Here is a 26,705-nt window from a genome sequence, read left to right as displayed (position 1 = left end):
ATACCAATGAGATAAGATACGCATTTTCTCTTTCTCTATTGGATATGTTCACTCTGTTGGTTTACTTACACAGAATGTAAATGGTCTGCTTTTATATAACGCTTTACATGTGAATGCCTCACATTCATGACAGAATCAACCATGCTCATCCGGAGTGCTTGCTCAAACACTTGCTCGACACGCAATTCGACACAGTAAGGAGCCCAGAACACCGGCAGAACACCGGAATCAAACCAGGAACCGTCAAATTACCAGACGATCGCTCTACCCCCTGGCCCTGAGCCACTATCGAAAGTGGAGACTCAATTGCCACATCCACTGGAGTCGTGTCTACTACTGGAATTGATTCCACAGCTTTGGAGTCGACTCTTCATTTCCATACGGTAGGAGTCTAATAATAATCTATTATTTTTGGAATCGACCCCCAGCCCTAGACATAAAATAACTAAGCTTCTAACTTGTCGCAGGGAGGGCAAACCATCGAATTATATAGACGTGTCATATCGCATCGTATCATTTGAGTGTAAAACACATGCGCAGTTAAAATATTGCCGCATTTCCATTTTTCACTCCACCAGCGCAATCTGAGCATGCGCCGGATGACTGGTGCCGTACATTTATTAGCCCTTGCCGTGTCGCTGCTGGTTGTTGTAGTCTTTGTTGTCGTCGTCTAACCACGAGTAGGGTATATCTGCAGAGCCGCAGGTTAGAGTTTGTCAAAGAGAATGGCAATAGACAGCCTATTTCCGCGCGACAGCTCCCAGCAGAGGGGCTGCAGAAATGGAGCTCAACCAATCAGAGAGGGGTCTGCAGAACTAGAGCTACTATTTGTATAGACGCGGCGCGTCTATGCCAAATACAACGCAGTTCGGTTTCCGGGTTCCTCTGATTGGCCACGACGCCAACGTGACCCCGCGCTAGCACGCCCCCTTATCCACGCCTGCCGCTACGCTACGCCAAGCTCCTCTGTGTGTTGCAGCACGCGGCAGAGCAGCAGAGGTCCCTGTGTGTTCTCAACTTTCTCAATTTATACGCATAAAAGTATTGACTACGCCGTAACGAATCATTAAAAAAATATACCGTTAACTGGAATATGTTGTTTCTTTACACATATGTTGGATTATGTAATTGGTTTGTCATGACAAACCAATAAAATCGCTACTGCGTTGTACATCAGTGAATGCTGTTGGTAACACCACCCACTTCAATGACAGAGCTCTTGACTCAGAGTGGCGTTGCGCGTGATGCGCAACAATATTATAAAATACAATATTATAAAGCACTTAGCAGCACAAACCAATAAAATCGCTACTGCGTTGTACATCAGGGTGAACGCTGTTGGTAACACCACCCACTTCAATGACAGAGCTCTTGACTCTGATGCGCGACAATATTATAAAATACAATATTATAAAGCACTTAGCAGTACTTTAAACTTACCAGAACTTTAGCACGCGGAGGCGGAAACAGGCTTCGACAGCGACTTTAGAAGCGGCTGATTAAACAAGACGAAAGCGAAATACGAAAGTGAAAGTCAAGTCGTCGCCACTCATAGCAAATATTAAAGCTCTGTAGCGATTTTATTGGTTTGTCATGACAAACCAATTACATAATCCAACATGTGTAAAGAAACAACATATTCCAGTTAACGGTATATTTTTTTAATGATTCGTTACAGCGTAGTCCAGACCTGGGCATTGTACGGCCCGCGGGCCGTATCTGGCCCGCGGGATGATTCTGACCGGCCCGCGAAAGATTACATGATAATAATTTTTTTTTTTACTTTTTTTTTTCATGTCAACGTTCACACGCACAATATACGCTTACCTAGGATTTGACTGGATTCAACAACAAAGCAGTCGGGGCAAGCCGAAAACGGTCGAAAGTGTGGTTATTTGAAGTTTGGATTTTTTTTCACAACTGAGGTAGGTAGATTACATTTTTTGAGACTAAAGTACAGAAAAAAGGTACCGTTGGGTACCGGTATCGATTCACAGGTACCGGTACCGTATCGGTTCAAATGTGAACGGTACCCATCCCTACTGAACACACAACTGCAGGGCAAGGGCATTTTTGCTCATGAAATGCATAGCCATGTGAAAGCCTTCATGACAAAGTTGCAATTCATTTCAAGGCAACTAGGCAGCAACAATCTCAAACACATGAAAACCCTGAAAGAAGTCAAACCATCAGCTGATCACCGGCACAGGTACTCATCCATGTTGGGAGCACTGCATGATGAATTTTCAAGGTGTTTTCAAGATTTCAAAAAGGTTGAGGATGAAATGCAGCTGGTTTCCTCTCCCTTTACCTGCAGTGTTGATAGTTGTTCAGCTTGAACTCATTGACCTGCAGTCTGATTCACTACTGAAAGAGCACTTTAAGTCAGCATCACTGCTAGAGTTCTACTCTGCTCTCAAGGAGGAGAACTTTCCAAACATGAGGAGACATGCTCAGAAGATGTTGGTTCTCTTTGGATCCACCTACATATGTGAACAGACATTCTCAGTCATGACGTTTACCAAGTCCAGGTACAGATCCCCTCTCACTGATGAACATCTGGCAGCTGTGCTTCGCATCTCCACCTCAGACATGCAACCTGACTTTGATGGACTTGTTAAAGCTTAACAGAGACTGGATTTCTCACACTGAATGAAAAAAAAAAGAACTGAAGAACACTAAAATGTGGAAATATAACAAGTGAAATGAGACACTTTATCTTTTTTTTTATTTTTTTTTGCACAGTTCTGAAAACATTAAATGTTTAATATAGGCATGTAAAGTAAAAAAGGCTACAAAACTGGGACACTTTTCTTTACACAGTTCAGTGACATGTCTTGTTTATTTTTGCTATAAGATGATGTGATGTCTTTAGAAAGCTAAGAAAATCCTTGTTTCAATAGTATATGAAACTCAAAATGCTCTTTGTTATTAATGTTTCACATTTTGTTTATCATTTTGGAAATAAATTCTATTTGAATAAATTATATTTTTGAAAGCTAACCTCACCTTTTAATTGCCAAATAATAACATACACTCTTACCAGGGGTCAAAACAATGCCATTTACTGCTTTTTATATAGAAATAAAATGTATATTATGCATAATTGAGTTTGGAATTTTGGCCCGGCCCTCCAACATATTTTCAGTTGCTCATTCGGCCCCCTGGGAAAAATAATTGCCCACCCCTGGCGTAGTCAATAGTTTACTTCCATGCGTATAAATTGAGGAAGTTGAGAACACACAGGGACCTCTGCCGCGCGCTGCAACACACAGAGGAGCTTGGCGCGGCGTAGCGGCAGGCGTGGATAAGGGGGCGTGCTGGCGCGGGGTCACGTGGGCGGCGTGGCTAATCAGAGGAACCCGGAAACCGAACTGCGTGCTTGCGGCTCTGCAGATATACCCTACTCGTCGTCTAACCGCCGCCGCTGGGAGGTTTTTCATTGGCTCGCGCGCGGCTTTAATAATTGCAGTCTCAAAGATTTTGGATGCAATAACTCAAAGGTCGTTTTCGGCAACAAGCAGGTAAGAAGACATTCAGCTACATGATGCATCACACTATGTGTGGCCCCCATCCCAACTACAGGAGCGCTACTAGCTAACGTTAGCATCATCGGCTAACCAACGTAGCCTTGTTGAGAGTCGGTGACAGTAGCAGCTGGGCTCCTGCAGGAAGTCAACACAAATGTCTACGTCGCTATAGTTTGTTGTTCAAGTTCGCTAGCTAATAATGATATATTGTGGACGTGATTGATTCATAGTACTACTACTTACTATTTGGTAAACATGTTTTTAAAATATGCGTTTTTCTGCTGCTGCAGACTGACTATCCCACACTAGCGTACCTCACTAGCTGAGCTCGGCGGCGGTGCTCTGTGTCGACTGGGCTTGCAGGGAAAACTGCTGCTGCACCCCGTTTTAGTTTTGTGTAGGAAAACAATCTTTGTTGCAATCTATTGCTCCCGCTATGATATAGGTTCATGGAATCACGCTAATGGACTACACCGATAGCTAGCGTTAGTTAGCTACATTTATGTGTGTGTGTGTCTGATTGATTGATTGAAAAGTTTATTAACAGATTGCAGAATTGGTACAGTACAGCCCAATACATACAATTGTTAAGGGGATGCAGACCAGAGAAAGACTTTCGTCTTGTTTACATCAGGGTCCCCCATTTTCAATTCATCATAACATAATATGACATACACAACATACAGATAGACATAGCCCCTTTCGTGACTGCGGTTTGCAAGCCTGGGACAGTACTCCAACGTCCACCCTCACATCCACACCAATGTACAGTTTCTACGTCAAATGTATATACTCTTTTTTTAGACTCTTTTTGTATCACAAACGGTACTGTATTTGTAGATCTGGTATGTCATGAATGTATAGATGTAGCAGTACTGTCTATCTGTATGTCATGTATGATGAATTGAAAATGGGGGACCCTGATGTAAACAAGACTAAAGTCTTTCTCTGGTCTGCATCCCCTTAACAATTGTGTGTATTGTCGCTGTACTGTACCCATTCTGTAATCTGTTATAAAGTTATCAATCCACACCTGATAAAACCTGTGCCCAACACTCCCGTGCTTGATTGATTGAAAATTGTATTAACAGATTGCAGAATGGGTACAGTATCTCGAAGTCAACTTCCTGTCTGTTGTTGCTACGCAACTGCGGGGGATTCACTCCCGGTACATTTTTACGCTTCATTTAGTGCAGATAACTGATCGGAAAGCGGCAATGTAAACATAATGAAGGGTAATTTTCTTCACTGCATAAAAATGCCAAAGAGCTGCTGTGTGACTTTTTATAACAAGATCAAAACTCAAGTTTTATATAATACCAGTTGAGGCATATCGCATCATGGAGGAACAAAGTACAGTTACAACAATCTCCTCGCCTCAGTAGATCACATGAAGATGATGCATCTAATTATCCTATTATATGAGCTTTCTGCTCTGGAAAGGGACATGTGGAGTAACCCGTCTTTTAAAGATCCCAACATTATCTATATTGAATAACAATTTGTACAGCCTAAATGTGTTTTTCTCCACCAAATTGTTCAATAAACTTCTGAAAATGGCTTAGCAGCATCTCTCCACCTTTACCCTCAATTAGAATGTAAGGATCTGAATATGCAAGCGCCCATTGATATTTACCAGATACTACAAGTTTGGAGCTTATATTCTTTCAAGACATCAATCAAAGGTATCGGTCAATATAGCTATTCAGCTTTTTGCGTACACTGAAGCTAAACGTGTCAATTGACCACATATTGGACCATGAGATGATTGACTTATTGCCTATTGGTGACATCACACATGTAGCTCAGATTTCAGGGAAGTACAGAGAAGCGCTCCATTTCCAGGGGAACTAGTTCTTCACAAATAACAATCTGTATCAATGTCATGCCTCCGAGAGGAGTTAACCATACCAAGGAAAAGATGTGTTTTTGAGTGGAGGGGATCTTGACTTTAACCCATTCTATCATGCCCACTAGTTGCCATGAGCACTGAGCTGAATTTGCCCATGGGCCCCCCGACCCCCGGGGGCTGTGAGCGGATGCAGGACACCGGGGGGATGGACTACAGGGACTGGGTGCGCCGCAGTTACCTGGAGCTGGTCAGTTCCAATCACCACTCGGTACAAGCCTTGTCTTGGAGGAAGCTTTACCTGAGCCGCGCCAAGCTGAAAGCCTCCAGCAGGACGTCTGCACTCCTCTCCGGCTTTGCAATGGTGAGTCATGCGTTACGGTTAGCCCGCTGCCATGCGCTTAAAGGAACACGCCAACCCTTTTGGGAAATTAGCTTATCGTCTTCTCCAAAGGGAGACTAGAAGATGGGATACCAGTTTCCTCTCTGTGCGTTCAGTAGAAGGCTATCTGGCTGTGTGGCGCACAGCATAGTGCCTCGCACACCCACACGGCCACCCCGGGTTCCCCTCCCGCTCCCGGGCTAATTTGTCGCATGTCCTCCCCCCACATCTTCTCCCGTTCTCCCTCTCCTCTGTCGGTCTTGTATGACCAATAAAAAAAAAGCTGTAAAAATGCTAAAATAAATCTTTAAAAAAAGGAAAGCTATCTGGCTGCATGTTAGCCTAGCTTAGCACAATGAATGGAAGCGGACACGACCGGTTAGCCTTCGGGAGAGGTGTTAGTTGGACAATAAACGATAAACTAATTTCCCAAAATGTTGGTGTGTTCTTTTAAAGAGATAGTTTTTTTTTCTTCTAATCCTAGCCCTGCTTCCTAATTACTAATGATGTTGTCAATTGATCAAATAATTTCTTGGCACAATCCATGCTGTTCGTCACACTAGCACACAAATTAATGCAAAGTCAATGTTGTTGTGCTCCTGTCTGTACAAGCTGACTGAAGCTCACTGAAATGTGCTCTACCAGTGCACACTGTCAGCTTGTACAGACAGGAGCTTAACCCCATTGACTTTGCATTGGTTTGGGGCTAACTAAGCTGGAGTGTGAGAAACCGCATGGATTGTGCTGAGAAAGGACTCTTATCGATCAACATTGTCATTGGTAAATAGCAGCTAGTGTTCCAAAAAACAGCTATCCTTTTAAACATTGGAACTAGCTGCAGGGCATTTTTACGACGGAACAACATTTTTAACATAGCTGAGCAGCACCCATGCCTGTTTTCTCATCACTACTAGTACATACAATTATTATCCTTTTCATTAATTTTCAAAACCTTGTTCAAACTAGACGGGATGCATTGTTTTATGCCTATATTTGGGGATCATGATGATTAAAACTTGTTTGACTTCTGAGCAAAAATGAACTGAACTAGCGGAGAACTCTCCTCCTTCACTCCCAGGAGAATAACTTGTAAGCCAGGCAGGACGAGAACTGTTATCTCTGAGATTTATAACAATATCTCTTGGTGACTACTAGTGCCAAAGACTGTAGTCATTCATGTTGGTAAATGCCCAGCAGCCCAGTCATGTATGAGAAACTAAAATGAACTTGGGGGGAAAGTAATTTAATTACATAATGAATGATAAATCTGAGTGCTTGACATTAACGCTTATCGGGACAAGTGAAGATTTTAATCGAGACAACGCGATGCTGTCTCTACAAGTGAAATAGAATGACATTGTGGATGTGATTGATTGTACAGCCAGGCCTGAAACGCCAACGTGAGTCAGTGGGCAGCCTGGCCATAATGGGTTTGAAATTCTATCCGCTATCGAAGCAGCACATTTTGGTGTGTGTTCACTAGCATGTGAGCTAGGTTGCCTTACTTTAGTGAAGTTACGTCAGCGCTGCAGCAGGGGAAATCTGCAACGAGTTGGCCATCTGTAGCTGGCTAACGTCCAGTAAAATAACCTAAAACTACCCATCCACTTCTTTTTATAAAGGCATCAGATATTTAACAGGCTATTTCTGATTTCCCTTGTCCATTTTGGAAGGATAATGTTAGCTGTTTGAAGGCTCTCTCTCTCTCTCTCTCTCCAGTCATAAGGGCTGTCTATTTACCCAAGCTTACAACCCACTGGCATACGTCTGTCGGTAGGAAGTCGAGTCATGTAATTTGTGTAAATAGTCAGATCACACGCCAGCTGTTATTGTTCAACTAAAAGTAAAATTGTACTACTATTGTCTCTCTTTGTCTACATGTGTCAGATCGTCGAGGAACATGTTTTTGCACAGTTTGACTGGAGTCTATAGCCTAATAATTATATCGGGTTGACTTAGAAATGGAACAGGTAAAAAAGTATCCTAATTATATAGATATGATAACTTTGGATTTGTGGAGAAGGCCTGAACCAAAGTTGCATTAAATAAGATGTTCATTCATTTGAAAGATAGTGGGTATTTGTTTGGATGATGTCAAAATGTTCCTATTGGCGATATAAGACATCAGCACAATACAAAGTAATGATGACATAGCTTGTGAATCAACATGGGTCGGTCCTGAAGGACAACACACACACCTAGACCACTAACATACAGACTACAATGACACCACCCCACATGGGGGGGGGGGGGGGGGGGAAATTATAATAATGGTAAGGAAGAAAAAAATAAACCAGCACAAAACTAAGAAATCGACTACATTAATCAGCAAATAAAGCTACATTGATACATAGAGCACCTCTTGTCGACATATACATAATACATTTGTCAGGTATTCTTTCACCTACGTTTCCTTCTCCTGAACCTGAGCCGTTCCCTCCACACTCACTCTGAGAGTGGAGGGAACGGCGATATTCCTTTTTAACACTTTGACTGCCGGAAAACGCTTAAAAGCGTCATTCCCGGCCATGCTCAAGTTGCCGGAGGACGCTTTACAGCGTCCTTATATCAATATTTCAAAAATCTGCGATCGGATTCATATTTCCCCTCCGCTGGCCTGAGATCCACCAGGAGGACCCACTGAGCTCTCTGGCGGTTCAGGAGCGCCATCTGGTGGCCGATCGGCGCAATCGCCAAACAGGAAGTGCTATGGAGGTTGTGCTGGTCGGCCGTATTACTTCCGGGCACTCTGTTTGGCTACCGGGACTCGATCTCGACACAATACATAGCGATCGATTGCCAATAACTCGATAAACAACATGATTTGGACATATATACTATTATACAAGCTGGAAATGGACCCGATATTTCTACATACCATAATAGGTAAATGACTGTTCCACGCTCATCGCCCAACGGCGCGAGGAGGATACGGTAAGATTCAGCGTTATTTTTTATCGTATTCCATATAAACTGTTATGATGAACATATCACCCACACTAGATGAATGATATAACGCTGCCCACGGAATTATAAACGATCCCCCGCCCATCCGGTCATCATCAGATCATACGTAGATCATTCTAGAAGTACGTCCAATTGAAATTTTTTATATCGCCCCGATTGCCATCAAACTGTATTTCATCATCAATATAATGCATTTGGGGCTATATATCACATTCTGGAGAAAGCTGCAGAAAGAAATGAAAACATACTTATACATTAGACCATACTTTACTATGAATATGTGAATGAAAAAGTTTAACGTTGCTACACAATGAACAATACATATAGGACTTTGAATGGGCCCTAATAATGGCAATGTAGCAATAGAATTTAAAAAGTTATAGCCCTGCAAAGAAGGGGAATTTCTCCATGTTAAATAGAGCTGGCAACGGATGGTATATCATGAATTTAACCTTAGGCAATCAAAGTGTTAACAGACAGTTTGCCATACAATAAAAATCTTACTTTGCTAGTCCACCCTTCACACAAAATCACACAATACTTAACTTAAACATATTTAATTTAAATACAAGAGTGCTCGAAAATAAGGTAAAACGGATCAAATATATATATACAAGGCACAGTGAGTATCATTGCACGTTCCGATCAGTATTTACATGTGAATGGAGGTGACAGTGGGTCACAGCAGCAGGGGGGTGGGGGGGTGTGCTGTCCTTAACACATTAACTGCCACGGAGTTTGATCATCTTATACCATTCTCTGCCAGCACTGTAAGTCTATGGAGATGTTCACCTTCTTTGCAGGGCTATAACTTTTTAAATTGTATTGCTAAATTGACATTAGTATGGCCTATTCAACATCGATTATCTATCGTTCAGGATGTAGGAACGTTTTACTTTTTCATTCACACATTCATACGAAAATACCGTCTAGAATATAAATATGTTTTTATCGTTTTCTGCAGTAATTCCTAGAACGTGAGATATAGGCATAAATGCATATATAGATTATCAAATGCCGTTTGTTACCGATCCACACTATATTAAAAATTTCAACTGTACATGGTCCTAAACGTTATGACTGATCATGCGCGGGTGAACGGGGGGGCGGGGGGTCGTTTATAATTCCGTGATCGTCGTTAAATGCTTTATGTAGTATGGGTGATGTATAGATCAGAGCAGTTTGTATGGATAATAATAAACACTCACGCTGAAAATGGCGTCAGCCTCCTCTTACCGTTGGGCGATGAGACTGGAGCAAAAAGATCAGTTATTTGATGGGGATCGAGTAGATCCATTTCCGGTTTGTATAATACTAATACACGCCCAAATCATGTTGATTATTGAGTTATGGCAGCGATCCATATCCACGGTGTGTGGCTAGAGTCCCGCGACGATATGCGAGTGGCCGGATAGATTTAGGAGACGCACCGATATCCAACCGGCCATTTCCGGTTTGGCAACTCGCCGATCATCCACCAGGGGGCAGTATTGAAGCGTTGCTGAGTTGTGCCGAGTCCCACTGCATCAGACAAGGCTCCGTGAGTGAAATATGAATACCATGGCGAAAATATGAAATATGATCACAATAACGTCGTACGCCGTGGATTGGCAGAATTCGCATGAACTTGAAACACGTTGTACAACGTGATTGGCGGGGAAAGTGTTAATTATGTTGTGTGCTCTCCTGGTGGCAGTGGTGGCCCTGGTAGAGTAAATGTCCTGCAGTGAGGGGAAGGCTGCTCCAGAGATGTACTGAGCAGTTTTAATCACACTCTGGAGTGCCTTCCTCTCCTTAGCAGTGCAGTTTCCATACCAGACTGTGATTGAGCTGGTAAGGACACTCAGTCTCAACCGTACTTCTATAGAAGTATTATTTAAACCGTCTCTTTTCAACTACACCTTGTAAACTGAAGTGAGACTCTGTGCACAGATAATACATTTAGCTTATCAGCTTCTATCCTTGATTCAAGTAAGCATTCTTTCACAGTTTCAACTGGGTCATTGTTAGCTAAAATTCCACCACAATATTCATTTGCATAGATGTAAAAATATACATTATTTTAAGATGAATCCTTTTGATTCATCAGGTTAAGAACCCCATATTACTCCATCAATCAATGATCAAGCAATTTTTCATTTATTTCCTTTTTATTTATTCGTACATGGAATTGTTACAGTCCAACAGTGTCTTCAGTACATATAGTTGACTTAATATGATCCACTAAACTCCATGGCCGAAAGGAACAGGAAGAAGAAAGCTCAATATTGTACCTGCCCATTGAGGCGAGAGAGGGTAATGCATGAGTTCTTGGAGGTTGATGGGCATATCCAGATCCAAAGTAGACCTTGAACACCTGCCTCCTCCCAAGGTCTGTCTAATCCCACATGTACAGCGAGTCAACTTCAGAGTTTCCTGCTACAAAAGAGCAGACCAGCCAATATTTGAGAGGCCCAAACCCTATGATCAGGATATGGTCGGGTGACGCCTGTACAGCAGAGACAGGAAGTATCGGGGGCAGCGTGAGCCTCCCACATGTTACTCCTCGTCACTGAGAGTCCGTGCTGTCAGGTGAAAAGATGCTACAGGCTGCCTCCTCGTGTACCGGAGGGGACACGTGATGCAAGGCTTCTATCCTCACTACAGCCGACCAGTGGGAGGCATAGTCTAGCAACGTTCAAGACGGGGGAGGGGTGAATTGAAGGGGAGAATTGGCGATACGAAATTGGGATGGGAGAAAAATAGAAAATAAGGAGAAAAAAGTGGATAAAAAAAAACATATTTCACTGGATTTCAAATTGTATAGGAAAATGTGTTTAATTTGTCCATCTAGGACAAATTTGTCTTTTCACATTCGTCTTCCACTTTTGGCCATGTTTACACAATCTACAATATTTAGGGCATAACGGCATGGAGACAAATCTTTATTACAATATTATTTCCAATATTAACTTAAATCGATCTCGTCCAATGCACTACATTTTAGTAAGAAAATGTAATTTGCATAAATTAGGAACAGTAACATTCCTTGTGGAACACCACAGCTCACTGGGGGGGGGGGGGGGGGTAGTGTACCGTTTACCTCCATCTGTTCTCTCCCCTCCAGGTAGGATTGCATCCAGCTCACTGATGAACTATCAAAACCAATTGCTTTTAGCTTGTCAATCAGAATGGAGTGATTGACGGTGTCGAAAGCCTTTTGGAGGTCCAGCATGACCATGCCGCAGTATTTGCCTGCGTCCACCTCTTGTTTGTTTTGTTTATTGTTATTTGCACTTACAAACATACATTCTGGAATAAAATAAGTAAAAGAAGAACAGTTACTTAAAATGTGCAGGAAAGGTAAAAAATCCCAAGGGCTTGTAAGTGACCTCCCCTCTTAAACATATATGATAACTACACACAAAATCCCACACAAAAATGAGATGTGCATGATAATGAGAATTAAACTCAAAATAACTTTGAAAAAAATTTGGCAAAGATAAAGGAAGACTAATCACTTTGTACATAAGAACCCCTGTTTGGTACTTGTTGACCTCATAAATTGTGAGTAGTTGCAGTTGTTTAAATAATGGTTTGGTTGGGGCTAAATAAGAAGAGTTGGTTGCAATTCTTACAAAGGATTTCTGAGCTCTATGGATTGTTTGTAAGTAAGATGGGTAAGTGTTCGAATAGAAATGTAAGTAAAAAAAAAATTGGTACGTGCTGGCCCAAATTATATTGCAGTAAGAGATGTGAGGATAAATTAAACTGTAATACAAAGTTAGTAATGTGCTTTTTTTTTCTCATCGATATTGACACCTAAGAACTTCACTGATGAAACTTGTGCAAGTTCATTGTTATTGATACAAATTGTTTGATGTGGTCGTTCAAATAGAGAAGACATGTGTCAGTGGAGTGGGATGTTCTGAAGCCAGATTGGAATTCGTAGATTCGTTTTTTTTCCCGCAAGGTACTTTTCCACCTGTTCGTAGAAAAATCTTTCCATGACTTTCGAGATGGATTAGATTAGATTAGTTTGTACTTTATTGTCATTATATTTGCATACAATGATATTTGGGACTCAAGCTTAAGGTGCAGTAATAAAATCACAAGTAATAAAAGAGAAACATTAAATGCTATACAATGTCACAGTGTCAGACGGTAGTTAGTAGGTGGGTATTGCACTGTGGTTATTGTACATCAGGATGTTGCACAGTGTGGGAGGAGGGGGAAAGGTGAATTATTAGTGCATGTTAGAGTTCAGGGTGGTGACTGCTCTGGGGAAGAAACCGGTTTGTGCTGTCTCTGATACACCTATAACGCCTGCCGGATGGCAACAGGTCGAACAGGGTGTGAGCTGTCCTTCGTAATGTTTTTTTGCTCTGTTGAGGCAGCGGGAGTTGTATAAGTCCTTCAGGGAGGGGAGGGGACAGCCGATGATTCTCTGTGCCGAGTTTATGACCCTCTGAATCGCCTTTCTGTCTGCTTCAGTGCAGCTGGCGTACCACACTGTTATGCAGTACGTCACTCGCAATTTTGAAGTCTTTGGGGACTTATCCCTGTTTTATGGAGAGCTTTATTATGTGGGTGATGACTGGGGTGATGGTGGCTGCTGATGCCAGGGTTACACGAGAGGAAAACGACCGTTGCATTTTCGAATGATTTCGTTTGCATGTCTAAGTCGAATGGCAACAGCGTTTTAGCTGGCATTTAGCGGCAACGCTCAAAGGGTGTTTTCGTTGTCAAAAGTCCCTCGGAACGGTGTCATCTAACCTCTGCCGTGGGTGCGTGCCCTCACCAACGTCCGGTGAAAACCAGCACTGGATTATTCAGCTAGCTAAGTAGCCAAGCACATAGACTGTTCCATAGCATACGCCTTCAGTTGACCATGACAAATCCTCTCTTACCTTGACGATTTAAAAAGCCTCCATAATTTAGTAAATAGTATTCCCATGGCTGGTGTTGAGATTTTACGATGCCAGTTTGTGAGAATTCGTTGTAGCCAGCCAGCTAGCGTTGATGCTATTCAATGCTATCAACATTAGCTAAATAGCTAACCAACTAAATACAATGGTATCATGAGGTAACGTTAAATACAGACAACTTTTGATTACCAGCGATAGCTAGCAAGCTAACTAAATAGCTTTGTTTGTCTGGACTATCATACTAGCTAACATACCCAACTGACGTTAATGCCATTTAGAATTTATTAACATAGCTACAACACACAGTAACGTTAATACAATTACATGCATCATTGTTTACAATGAACGGGTGGGGCTAGTCAAAAGGACTGGACACCGGGACAAGTTAAACACAGGTAGTTCGTGCCTACGACCGCACCATATTATATATGACTTTGACACGCTCTCTCTCCTGCCGAAATCAGCAGCTCTTCCTCATCATCGATTGCCTCTAGCTGCATTAGCTCAAAAGCACAGAACCGGACGACACAAGTTGTTCCACTAGCGAAAACAACGATAACACTTCCAGTCGGGGGGGGGGGGGTTCAAAATAAAAGAGCGACGTCTAAAACACCGGAAAGCCTCATGTTGTACATTTTGCGGCAGCGTTTCAGTGTTCTCATTGGACGCACATATTAGCACCAACTCCCAGTCGACATTTGAGGCTATATTGTTTGTTTTGTACTCCAATGTAACATCTAGCAGCAGTATCACCTCGTCGTCGGTCCCAAGTAAATTGTTGTTTTCGTACTTTTTGCCATAGCTACTTATCTTGTTGTCCTGTACAGTGACTAGCAGACACGCGTGCTTTGTGTTTTATAGCCCTGAGCTCGCGTTTTGTGCTTGCGACGAGTACCTGCCCGACCGTGCATGCTCAGTGTTTTCAGTGATGAGATCATTGTCGTCTGACCACGCCTAGCTTCTGGCAACGAGAGAGCTCAGGAGACGACGCGTCGTCTAACCTGACTGTGTTTTTCACGAGTGAAAATGCAACGTTGTTGTTTTCCTGTCGTGTAACCTTAGTCTCTGAGGAATTTACATTTACATTTACATTTAGTCATTTAGCTGACGCTTTTATCCAAAGCGACTTACAAGTTCTGTACGACAAGCCATCAGGAAGGGCACAACTCTATCAGCTGAGTAACAATGTTCGTCAAAGTGTTGAGTGCTACAGTGTAGGTTAGTTTATTAGGACAAGTGCATGACAGTATTGTTAGTTAGGGTTAGATAATTTTTATTTTAATTTTTTTTAATTCAGATAATGGTTGAAGAAGTGCGTCTTTAGTCGACGGCGAAAGATTGGACGTGTTTCGGCTGTCCTAACTGGGGTGGGTAGTTCATTCCACCATTGTGGGGCAAGGACTGAGAATAGGCGACTTCTCTTTGATGACCCTCCCGGAGCTTGGATAGGAGTAGGTCTGAAGCGGCCAGAAGAAGCAGAGCGTAGGGGTCTTGAGGGTGTGTAGTTAGAGACCATTGACCGGAGGTAGGCGGGAGCAGTTCCCTTTGCCGCACGGTATGCTAGGTCGAGGGCCTTGAAGCGGATTCGTGCAGCAATGGAGAGCCAGTGCAGGTCCCTAAGAAGTGGGGTGACATGGGCCGACTTCGGTAGGTTTGAGATCAGGCGGGCCGCTGCGTTCTGAATGAGTTGAAGAGGCTTAGTGGCAGAGGCCGGGAGGCCAGCGAGCAGTGCGTTGCAGTAGTCGAGGCGGGAGATGACTGTTGATTGGACGAGGAGTTGGGTGGATTCTTTTGTCAGGAAGGGGCGGATCCTTCTGACGTTGCTCAGGAGGAATCGGCAGGTTCTGGTTGTCGCTGCGATGTGAGCAGAGAAGTTCAACTGGTCGTCGAGGACAACACCAAGGTTCTTGGCGGTCGGGGACGCGGTCACAGCTGCATTCTCGACTGTGATGGAAAGGTCGGTCAGGGGGGAGGATTTGGCCGGCAGGTGGAGCAATTCTGTTTTGCTTAGGTTCAGTTTGAGGTGGTTGGTCGTCATCCAGGCGGAGATGTCGGACAGACAGGCCGAGATCCGCTCAGAGACGTGGATATCTGAGGGAGGGAAGGAGAGGAAGAGTTGAGTATCGTCGGCATAACAGTGGTAGGAGAAGCCATGAGACGTGATAATGTTACCCAGTGATTTAGTGTAGAGGGAGAAGAGAAGGGGTCCTAAAACCGAGCCCTGGGGGACACCCGTCCGCAGGGGGCGGGTGGCCGACAGGGTCCCTCTCCATGACACTTGGTAGGAGCGGTCATTGAGGTATGATGACAACCATGTCAGCGCAGAGCCAGCCACTCCCATTCCTGCGAGGGCCGCGAGGAGGATCTGGTGGTTGACTGAATTTGGAGGGGATATTGTCATGGCCAGTGGCCTTGTTAGGTTGGAGGGCACTCAGTTTTTTGAGCAACCTCATCTGTTGTTACCATTTTGAGTTTGAAGTTGTCTTTGCGGACCCCTAGGTTTTTGTAGGTACATTGGAGGGGGTTGGGTTTGGACATTTACAGGGGCCAGTTTCGAATTGCAGTCTCCCGTAGGTGCTCTTTGAGAGTGGTTTTGAAAGAGGGTATAGTGATTCACATTCCTTTACAGCTTTGGGTAGGGCGTTCCACATTGATGTGGCATAATTGCGAAACGTGTTTAGTCCCTTGTTTGAGCCGAATCTGGATTTGACATGATTTGTGGAGCTCCCTCTAGTGTCGTGGTATTCACTGACCTTTGGGAAGTATTTTGACATGTACATGGGTACCTGAGTGGTGTAGTGTATCTTGTAGACCAGGCCCAGGTTGTGGCTATGTGCCTGTATTGCCATGGCTTATCAACTATTTACATAATGGATATCGACACCATCAGTAGGATATCACTAAGGGATGGTGGCATTCAAATGTCATCATGATCGGACAAGATGTTGAGGTCCTGTGACCTGTTTGTAGTTTTGTGAGAACAGTGTCACCATGACTAAAAACGCCACAGGCCTCCTCGCTACAGTAAGACAAACATGTTTGTCAACGTGACCAAGCGTTCACACAACACATCACTTCCTGTTTACCACGCAGTCAAAATATTTGGCCTCAACTATCTAGATAATCTGTTTTAAAGATGTTGGTCCCTAGATGCCACACAGCAAGTTTTGTGAGAATCAGGTTGACCGCCTTGGAAGAGAAGGGGGGGAAAAAAAGATTTACCCCAAAATTGTCAAAGTTTCAGCAGGCTTGTCAACACCACCATTCTTCCCAGGTGTCGGGCTCCTCATTCCATTCATGATGAATATCATACTTTTGAAATATAAATAAACTATTGCTGTGCAGATTTCAATAAAACCGGCAATACTGACTCAATGGTACTTGTATATTTTGGCATTTGATGTGTCTTTACAGATTAATTACCCTAAAAACAGAAAAGCAGATCTGGTCAATTTGTTGTAGGTTTACACTCAAACCTACAACAAATTGACCAGATATGCTTTCCTGTGTATATTTGCCCTGAATGGAATGTGGTTACCATGGTTACATGCTGTATTGATGGAATAAATATTCTAAATATTCTGTGAAATATTGCACAGAATAAAATGGCTTGTTTATACTTCAGAAGTCTAGGACTAGGTCTCCAAAATGAATGGAAGTGAATGATGGGGATGGGTACCGAATTCGGTACTTTTGAGGTACCGAACCGAAACACGTCGGTACTACCGAGTATCGAATCAAGTGAGAAACCGATTTTTTTTTTTTAATACTTTTTTTTTTTTTTAATACTTTTTTTTTTTTTTTTTTTTCATGTCAACGTTCACACGCACAATATATGCTTACATAGGATTTGACTTGATTCAACAACAAAGCAGTCGGAGCAATGGCAAGCCGAAAACTGTCGAAATTGTAGTTATTTGAAGTTTGGATTTTTTTTTACGACTGAGGTAGGTAAATTAAATTTCTTGAGACTAAAGTACCGAAAAAAGGTACCGTTGGGTACCGGTATCGATTCACAGGTACCGGTACCGGTATCGGTTCAAATGTGAAAGGTACCCATCCCTAGTGAATGAGGAGCCTGACACCTGGTGGAATGCTGTGGACGACCGGGACGGCTGTAGTCGCTAGCTTACTTGTAGATGACTTTAGATAGAGGTAAGACTACTTTACTTTTATTTAGTTCTAATGTAAATATTAATCTCTTTGAATTATTTTTTTCTTTTTCAAAACTTTGTTTATTGAAGTTTTTATTGCAATACAAAATGAGCAGTAGGTCAAACTGTACACATAATTATGCTAGACATATTGCACATATCTACATATAACTAGTCAAAATATAAATACACCACAAAAGAAATATATATATATCATTGTTTTGGACATACAGTAAATTGGACAGATATGTATACTCAAGACAAGGATTGTACAGAAGAGAGACATGAATGAGAATATTTTTTAAATGAGAAGGTAAACATCGGGTTACACCTCACCACATGTAGACAGGTTAACCAACCAGATAATACTAGGTTAAAAATGAGTATTGCTTATGGGGTGTCGATTGAACCCCGTTTCTTTTAACCTTTTTAAGATATCTCCTTGGCAGAGGTTGTGAGCAGACACTGCTCTACTCGAGTAACAGGATAGTAACTGTTGTGGATTTTCTTTTAAGGAGCCAAACCGTGAAACTGTAGAAATTCAGATGAGTCAAGTTGTTGTACCAAAAGAAACAGTTTTATTTGTGTGGCCACAGAAAAGTATCCTCAGTTTTACAATCGGAGACGAGTGTAACACGAGCGTCTGACCAGAAAGTGAAAAAGAGCTTTGGTCAGACTTACAATTAAATACCAGCTGGGAATGTCAAATGAAAACAAAGATGGGTTTAGTGGTTTTGTCGTATCTGACACAAGACTGGAAACGAGGACATGTCATATCGAAGTCAAGCTGTCCTGGGCCTTGGGTTGTTGTTAAAGAACACTGGTGCCTGAGTAGCTGTACACTAGTTAAACTATATGAACTAGTCAAGGCTGTACAGAGAGTAGGTATTTAAACAAGAGCTATGAACTAATAGGCCCACTAAGCTGTACAAATGATGTAATGGTATGAAATGTATAATAATATCCATAACATATCACATTTAAACATTAATGAACCACAGCTTTTGTGACTCAGGATTTAGCTAATAATAATAATGGATCAAATTTATATAGCGCCTTTCATAGAACCCAAGGTCTCTTCACAATCGGGACAAAAAATAGGGCTAGGGAAATAGGGGGGGGAAAGGGGATGAGGGAAGGTAAGGGATAATGGATAATGGATAATGGACCTAATCTAAACTAACTGATGGGGAAAGCCTTGGTGAAGAGGTGTGTTTTTAGAGCAGATTTGAAGGTGTCCAGGGTTGGGGCGTTGCGGATTTCGGGGGGGGAGAGAGTTCCAGAGGGTAGGGGACGCCACGCTGAAGGCTCTGTCCCCAAAAGTCCGTAACCTGGTGCGAGGGATGGAGAGGAGACCTAGATCAGAGGATCGTAGGTTCCGGGATGGAGTGTGCTGGTGGAGGAGATCAGACAGGTACCGGGGGGGGGGCATGGAGGGATTTGTAGGTGAGGAGCAGGATTTTGAAGGTGATTCGGAACTTGACTGGGAGCCAGTGGAGGTGGATGAGGGTGGGGGTGATGTGCTGCCAGGGCTTGGTGTGAGTGAGAACCCTGGCAGCTGGAGAAATCAAAGAACATAATCCTCACTGAGCTGCGCGGCTTCTCCAGGTGCGTGTACGCTCTGTGGAGCATATAGATGATTGTGTCCTCCACCCCGATGTTTGCCTGGTATGCAATCATCTTATATAATCATGGGTTATATAAGACCCTAAAGTGTAATTTCATGTCGCATTCCTGGATAATATGCTAGGAGTGCATATGCCATTTCACAAGGTATAAAACAACTTTTGGAGGTCATCGTTGTCTGCAACTTCTGGAGAAGGCTTGTCATTCCATTGCTTGGCAATAAACGTACTGCTCTTTCCAATATGTTGTGATAGCCTCGATACAATGAAGTGAGGACTAGGGATGATTTGATATCGGATATCGGCCCAGATATGACTAAAATAGCTGGATCGGGTATCTGTAAAAAAATATATATATATATATATATATATCGGATTTTAATCTTTTTTTAATAATAATAAATAAAATAAGATAACAATTCAGTACATTTATATCTGTGTTAATTTGTTACATTTTGTTTCACTAAGTTAGGAAAGTAATGTTTTAAGTCACGCCTGATGTTGCCTTGCACAAAATAATGATCCCAGTCTCTTCCACACAGTGAGGCATACAGTTTATTAATTGAACAATGGGTATCGGATCGGTACTCTGTATCGGCCGATACCCAAAGCCCAGGTATCGGTATCGGGACTGAAAAAGTCGGATCGGTGCATCCCTAGTGAAGACTATACAGAATAAACCACGAAAGTTACCTGCTTAGATTTTCTTCACTTGTTGTTTTTTGAAAATAAGGTTTGAAGTCTAAACTTTTTAAGATGGGGATATTTTCATTTCGCAGTGCTGCTAATAATGACCTTGTTGCCTCATCTCTCTGCCATAGGTGGCGATGGTGGAGGTGCAGCTGGAGATGCAGTATGACTACCCCCGCCTCCTGCTCATTGCCTTCAGCGTGTGCACCACGGTGCTGGTGGCCGTGCACCTCTTCGCTCTGCTCATCAGCACGTGCATCCTGCCCAACGTGGAGGCGGTGAGCAACATCCACAACCTCAACTCGGTCAGCGAGTCGCCCCACGAGCGCATGCACCACTACATCGAGCTGGCCTGGGGCTTCTCCACTGCCCTGGGCATACTGCTCTTCCTGGCCGAGGTGGTGCTCCTCTGCTGGATCAAGTTCCTGCCCGTGGACGCCGGCGGGGTCAACCAGGTGGCCGTCAAGGCCGCTGAGCTGGCCCTGGCCAAGATGAACTGCACTGGCAAAGGTACTCCGGCGGCGGCCGCGCCCACCTCGCCGCCGCGGTACAGCGGCTTCGCGGCGGCTCTGGCCTGCACCATCATCATGGTGCCCGTGGGGATCATCTTCGTGGTGTTCACTGTCCACTTCTACCGCTCTCTGGTGCGCCACAAGACGGAGCGGCACCACGAGGAGATTGAGGAGCTGCACAAGATCAAAGTGCAGCTGGACGGCCACGATAGGAAAATGCAGGCCGTGTGAGAGACGAGGTGGCCGTTAGAAACGTCTCCATTTACTGAACTGATCACCGCGAAGGTTTGAGGAATTCCCTTAATATCCCATTATTTATCAAGCCTTCTCTTCCTCTTCGGCTCTGCTTCTTGTCAATACCTTCCCTGGACTCTTAAACGGAGAGCCTCGAAGCTCCCTCACTTTACAGTACGGAAGGTCTGTTTATTTATTAAGGTTGGGGTGTGTTGCAGGATTCAGGTAATGGACTGTATTGTTTTTGTCTGATCGAGATTAAGGATTCATATATGAATCCTATTGGCATATAATTACTTAAAGGAAAAGGGGAGTTTACAGAAGAAGGGCTATTGTGCTCCAGCTCTTCAGTTGTGCCATCTCCTAGCATGATGATGGTGACGAGTGTGAACCAGAGGGGGAGTCTAACCTCTCACCTTTTAAGCTTAACGCCACATTTTCACCAACAGCGGAATAAAGAGGAGATTCCATTCGTTGCCTATGGAGTACAGTGAATAGGGGAGGGTTGGAAAGTGGGCAACGACAACCAAGAGAGCCAACGTTGTGACATGCTTCGGTATGACTTTCATCAAGTACATTTTCGTAAAGCGTGAGATCGGATCTACAGAATGATGCGGGTCCCACATTCATCTGTGAAGAGGACACTGTGGCTAATTGCATGTTGCTACTCTTTGTTTTCACAAAACTCCTTCAAACCTTCTAGTCACAGTTATGAGGGAAAATGACAGTTACCCATCAGTAACCAAAACTGTGGTTTCATAGCCGTTGGTGAAACGTTTTTTTAAGGGCCTGTCAGCGAGTGTCTTCAGTTAGAACCAGGGTTGTGGGATGTGAGCTTCTTGCCAAACTCTTGGGTTTACGCCACTGATCAGTGGTCTATAGACCGATTTGCTAGTGTGTTTTGTGCCTCCTATGGTTATATGCAGAGAAGAACGCATATAATGTAGCATTTTTATATTGATAGTCCCACAGGCCTTAAAGGTAGAATCTGTAATGTCATCAAACGGCGACCTCTAGGCAAAAGATGACAACATGGTACTGCGCTTTGTTTTTGTCTGATGGGTGGATTGGATTTCAGTGGGTATAGGGGAGGGTTTGCTACTGTTGTCCACACCTCAAGAGCGGTCTGAATTCACACTACATAAGTTACTAAACTCCAACCCACACGTCGGACCAAAGAAAAAGATTTAAACAAAGCGCTCTACCAAGCGGGCCTCTTTTGTCTAGAGGTTGGTGTTTGAGGGAATTACAGATTATACCTTTAAAAATATATTTAATTTGTTCCCATTTTCTGCCTTCATACAGCTATTCGTTTTTCCTGTTTTTTGTTTTGTAAAAAGAAATTGAGGCGCAGATGTTCTAAGGTGTCATACAATGAGACAGTGCCTCTAATTAAGCACTGTCTCTTTTTAAAGACTATCCATGTACTTACTGAAGTCACTGTACAAGGAAATCACCAAGCTTCCAGTTCCAGACCATAACAGCTTATGCCATTGAGGATACAAATATACATTGTTAGGGCCCCCCAAAAAGAAATTGAGCTAGAATGACACCATTGTCATCAATTTGATCGACAGGCGCCGATGTCATGCATGCAGGACCGTGAGTGTTTACATGTACATTAACATGCAGGATACTACAGTAGCTAACATGCAGGATACTACAGTAGCTAACAGCCCAGTTAAATTCTTAGATGGGATGAGGTGTTTATACACATTTCATATCCAAATGAGTGGCTTTGCAATGTTTATGCAGTTATTTCTTCCAACATGGCGGACAAACGAGATGCTAAACATTCTGTGAAGGGCCTCTATTACCAGTATCCCTGCATATGAGTAATCTTTAATACTGTATTGTAAGTATTACCATAGAAATGCAACTCACGGATCACAAAACTCAACAGATAAGCCGTTTATATGCCTTTGTATCCCGGCTGTTATTGGGTTTCTTATAGTGGGGTTTTAGATGGTTGGCTTTTAAAAGTGCCAACTTAATAGACTGAATACTCGAAGCAAAAGTCTACTGAGAGAAATAATATCAGAATATTATTGTGCATGTAAACGCACTAAGTGCGTGCACGAGGCAGTCTCTCCAAACTCATTGAGAATAGTTGAATGATATCCCTGGAAGAAGAGATCTTGTATCTCAATGGGACATTCCTGGATAAATAAAGGATAAATAAAAAAAAATGAAAGCATGACTTTATGACTTACAAAGTCACACATGTAATATCCGTTAAATACAGTGAGCTCTGAAATTATTTGGACAGTGACACGTTCATGTTTTTGCTCTTTTTCCGGTTTAAATTGATGCTGTGACCAGCTTAGGAAGTTGCACCTGTTATTTCTCCATCCATGTCCACACTTTACCTAAAAACACCTGTTATGTGATTTCTATTCCTGTATCCAGTTAAACCTGTCTTTTTGGCTGTTCTCTACATCTCTATACATGTTAGGGCTGTCCTGGACAAAAGATAATTCATAGTCTGCTAACAGCCATGTCATTTTGACGATTCTTCGATTAGTTGATTGAATCGACAAATCTATGGAAATTGAATTTCCCCACATGGAAGCGTGCAGAATGCAGATAATAACTAAAGAATAAATGGAAATAACTCATTCAGCTTGAGATGAACGCAACCATATAGGTATGGGGAAAAGACAACTAGAGTCTGTTTACCTTCCTGGTAACTATATCATTGCATAACTCATACATTTTCAGACTAGCTTAATTTTTTGTGATTTGATCCACTAATTTGGTTGCAGATATCCTGATTTAGCACAAATGTTTGCTCTTTTGGACAGCGATGTTTAGCAAGCTGTGACGTAAAAGCGTAGAGACGGCTCTGCGTATACTATAACCTACAGGAGATTATGGAGCCAAAACATGAAATTGTGTCTTGCTGTCCACATAACTCGCTCAATGTGAATTTCTGTTTTGCATAAAGTAACCAGGGTGAAAATATAATTGATTCACCATGGAAAGAAATGTTAACTAGAATTTAAATTATAAGTGTTTTGAGTACATAGTTGTCGTAATGGATTAACCCTTTCACTGCCACACTACAGAAGGTTAACCCTCAGTGTGATAGTAAAGGGTTAACCTTCTGTAGTGTGGCAGTGAAAGCATGACCCAGTGGAGTCAAGTTACAAGTGTGTATTTGTTAAATGTTGTCATTGGGGTTAAAGGGATCGTATTTTATTTTTTATTACATAAAGTGGTATGAAATAATTGCCAGTAGTGTAATCGATGCATAGCCTGTGGTCAAAGTTGTGGCTGTGTGCCGACTAGCGAGCCCGGCAGGTTCAGACAGACGGCACACGGGGACCGGAAATAAAAATAAATAAAGTTTGAATCCACACCACAACCTGCAAAAATAATTTACAACCTACAACAGTTCTTGTATTTCTGATGCTTGATTCTTCTCTGAGACTATGCATGAGTGCATAGTATGCATCATTTACTCTCCTGGCGAGTACTTCATACCACAAGTCCGAACTATCCCTTTAAGGATAACAGGTAAGGGATAGGTTGATAAACAACTGGGAATTATGATGGGTTACGGCTTCAGTGTGGCCAAAAAGTGCCGACCCTCATCAAAATGTCCTTCCAAACGATGGGGCCCAGACGCCACCTTCCGGCCCTGAATATGTCACTCAAAAAAAAAACAATTTCACAATCTCACACGTGTCCCAAATTTAAACTTGTTTTGCACACATTAATTTAGTTTAGACAATTATTGAGAGTTGATATGTTTAAATCGGAGGACACTGAATCCTTGTGTTGTGTACAGCTCAATACAATTATGTACTTTTAATTAACAACACAAGGTTTGGGATGTGCGTGAGCTTATGCGTAAAATACATTGCCATTCTTCTGTGAAGTGCCCCTTTTAAAAAATAAAGAACCTCATAACATTCCAAACAAGAGTACTGGCCATGCTCACAGCTTTCTGTCACTGATGAGAAAAGACAACAGTGCACTTGTAGTTTAGTTCTGCAATGAATGTTGGAGTTGGTTATATACATGAAACGTCATGTCATGAGATTGCATTGCTTTTTGTGGAAGGTCTTTTTTTGTGATCACTTTTAGGTTTCTATTGAATTGGGAAAGAGGATACTGTAGCAAAGAGCATTTAAAGATGATATCCGTAATGCCATCACACGGCAACCTCTAAGGCCTAGGCACTTTGTTTATATTTCTTTTGATCTGATGGGTTGGAGGAGGGGTCTTTATTGTTGGCCATGCCTCAGCCTCAGCTGGGAGAGGATAATAAGTTACTAAACCACAGATCAGACCAAAACAAAAATGTAAACAAAGTGCAATACCAGGCAGGGATTTATTTACCGTCCTAGAGGTCGCTGTTTGGCGGCATTACAGATTATACCTATTAACGAAATTGAGCGAGCTCTGCATCACTTTTCAAGCCTGTGCACAATACATCCAACAAAGGTGTTCCACGGACTCCCAGAGGCACCAGCAGCTTAGTGTTCCCACGTGGCCCCGGGAGGCGGGAACACCACTTGGCAGAACGCCAAAAACATCTCATTGGTTATTGATGCAGGCCAAAAACATCTGATTGGTTATTGATGCAGGCCAAAAACATCTGATTGGCCAAAAACAAGTTCCCTGCATCAATAACCAATCGGATGTTTTTGGTGAAATTGTGTTCCCGGGGTCGCATTGGAAAACCACCATCGTATTTCTCATCAAAAAGTGCACACAATGTGCAAAACCACCTGCCAATCAGAGGCGGGGAAATATTTTTCATTATTCTATTTGAAAAAGCTGCTGGTTACCTCTGGGAGTCTGTGGAAAACCATTGTTGCACGTGCATAGGCTTGAAAGCTCGCTCCATTTCTGCTGGGCAGGTAAACTCACTCTTGCTAATTTCTCCGAAATTGCCTACTGCAGCTTTAAGGTGTGGTCTCTGACTGTAGACTGCTGAGGTGCTTCCGTGAGGTCCGTTTATTTGGAATGAGTGACTACGGATTACATGGATTACTACGTGTAGATTGCATGTGAACATTGTCACGGAGTATAAATGTTTCTTTGACCAAATTTCTTCTTGTACCGATGAAGAATGTTTACAAAGAACAGACATTCTGCCAAAAGGCATCGTCAGTTTATGTTGAGGTTTTGATAAATTCAGGTTTTGCCTTTTTTTATTTTGTATAAGTCTATATGTATCGTGAAGCTAATGTAGGGCAACTTTCAGGCTATTGCTTTCTGTGCACTTTTATTTTTGGTCTGTTAATAAAGAATATTACAGTTCAATATTTCTTTTCAAATCTGAAATTCTGTCATGTATGTGTAATAATAAAATACATCTTATTTGTTTTTGGAGTGTTTGCCAAACTGACGCTTCTTTATTAAGTTCCTGATGTCATGGAAACGTGGAAATGTATCACATTTTAGAATTGTTTTATCAAGGCCTGAAAAGGTTATGTCAAACATTTCTTGCAGGAAAAAGTCTGACCATTATGAATGATTGATTTCAGGAAACTCAGACATTTTACAGAAAAGGAACAATTAAAATCAAAACAATGTAGGCCTAACATGGGGAGGGGTGGGGGTTAGTGGTATAGATTGCAGTGAAATGGGTAGCTTAACCCTTTAATGTTGACTCCAAGAAAAAAACGATGTAAAAATTATTCTTTTGTATTTAGCAGTGTTAGGGGTGGGAAAGCCGGTGGGTGGGGATTGGACGTTGTGGACAGCGGGGTCTATACATTTAGTATAGACCACCCAGTTTTTTAAATATAGGCCACTACCAAATGGTTGAGATGCTGCTTGATGGTAAATGTACCTAATACATAATGATACATGTATATATACAAGTAGAAAAAGTTAAA

General features: G+C 42.5%; 1 protein-coding gene across 2 annotated transcripts; it reads left to right on the top strand.

Annotated features, from left to right (window-relative positions):
* The first annotated feature begins 266 nt into the window (after positions 1 to 266).
* orai2 (ORAI calcium release-activated calcium modulator 2) lies at positions 267 to 26,190 on the top strand. Of its 2 annotated transcripts, none has more exons than XM_084320313.1 (3): positions 267 to 383; positions 5,508 to 5,743; positions 20,236 to 26,190. In XM_084320313.1, exons 2-3 carry the CDS (start codon positions 5,513 to 5,515, stop codon positions 20,845 to 20,847), a joined length of 843 nt encoding a protein of 280 aa, XP_084176439.1. In that variant the 5' UTR covers positions 267 to 383; positions 5,508 to 5,512; the 3' UTR covers positions 20,848 to 26,190. The 2 variants fall into 2 exon arrangements, with proteins under 2 accessions (XP_084176439.1, XP_084176438.1); XM_084320312.1 differs by lacking the exon at positions 267 to 383 and adding an exon at positions 3,421 to 3,524.
* The last annotated feature ends 515 nt before the right edge of the window (positions 26,191 to 26,705 follow it).

This window comes from Notolepis coatsorum, assembly GCF_963971535.1.
Source record: "Notolepis coatsorum genome assembly, chromosome: 8".
Classification (NCBI taxonomy): Eukaryota; Metazoa; Chordata; class Actinopteri; order Aulopiformes; family Paralepididae; genus Notolepis; species Notolepis coatsorum.
The sequence above is the reverse complement of the archived record's forward strand: the minus strand, read 5'-3'. Positions and strand labels throughout refer to the sequence as shown.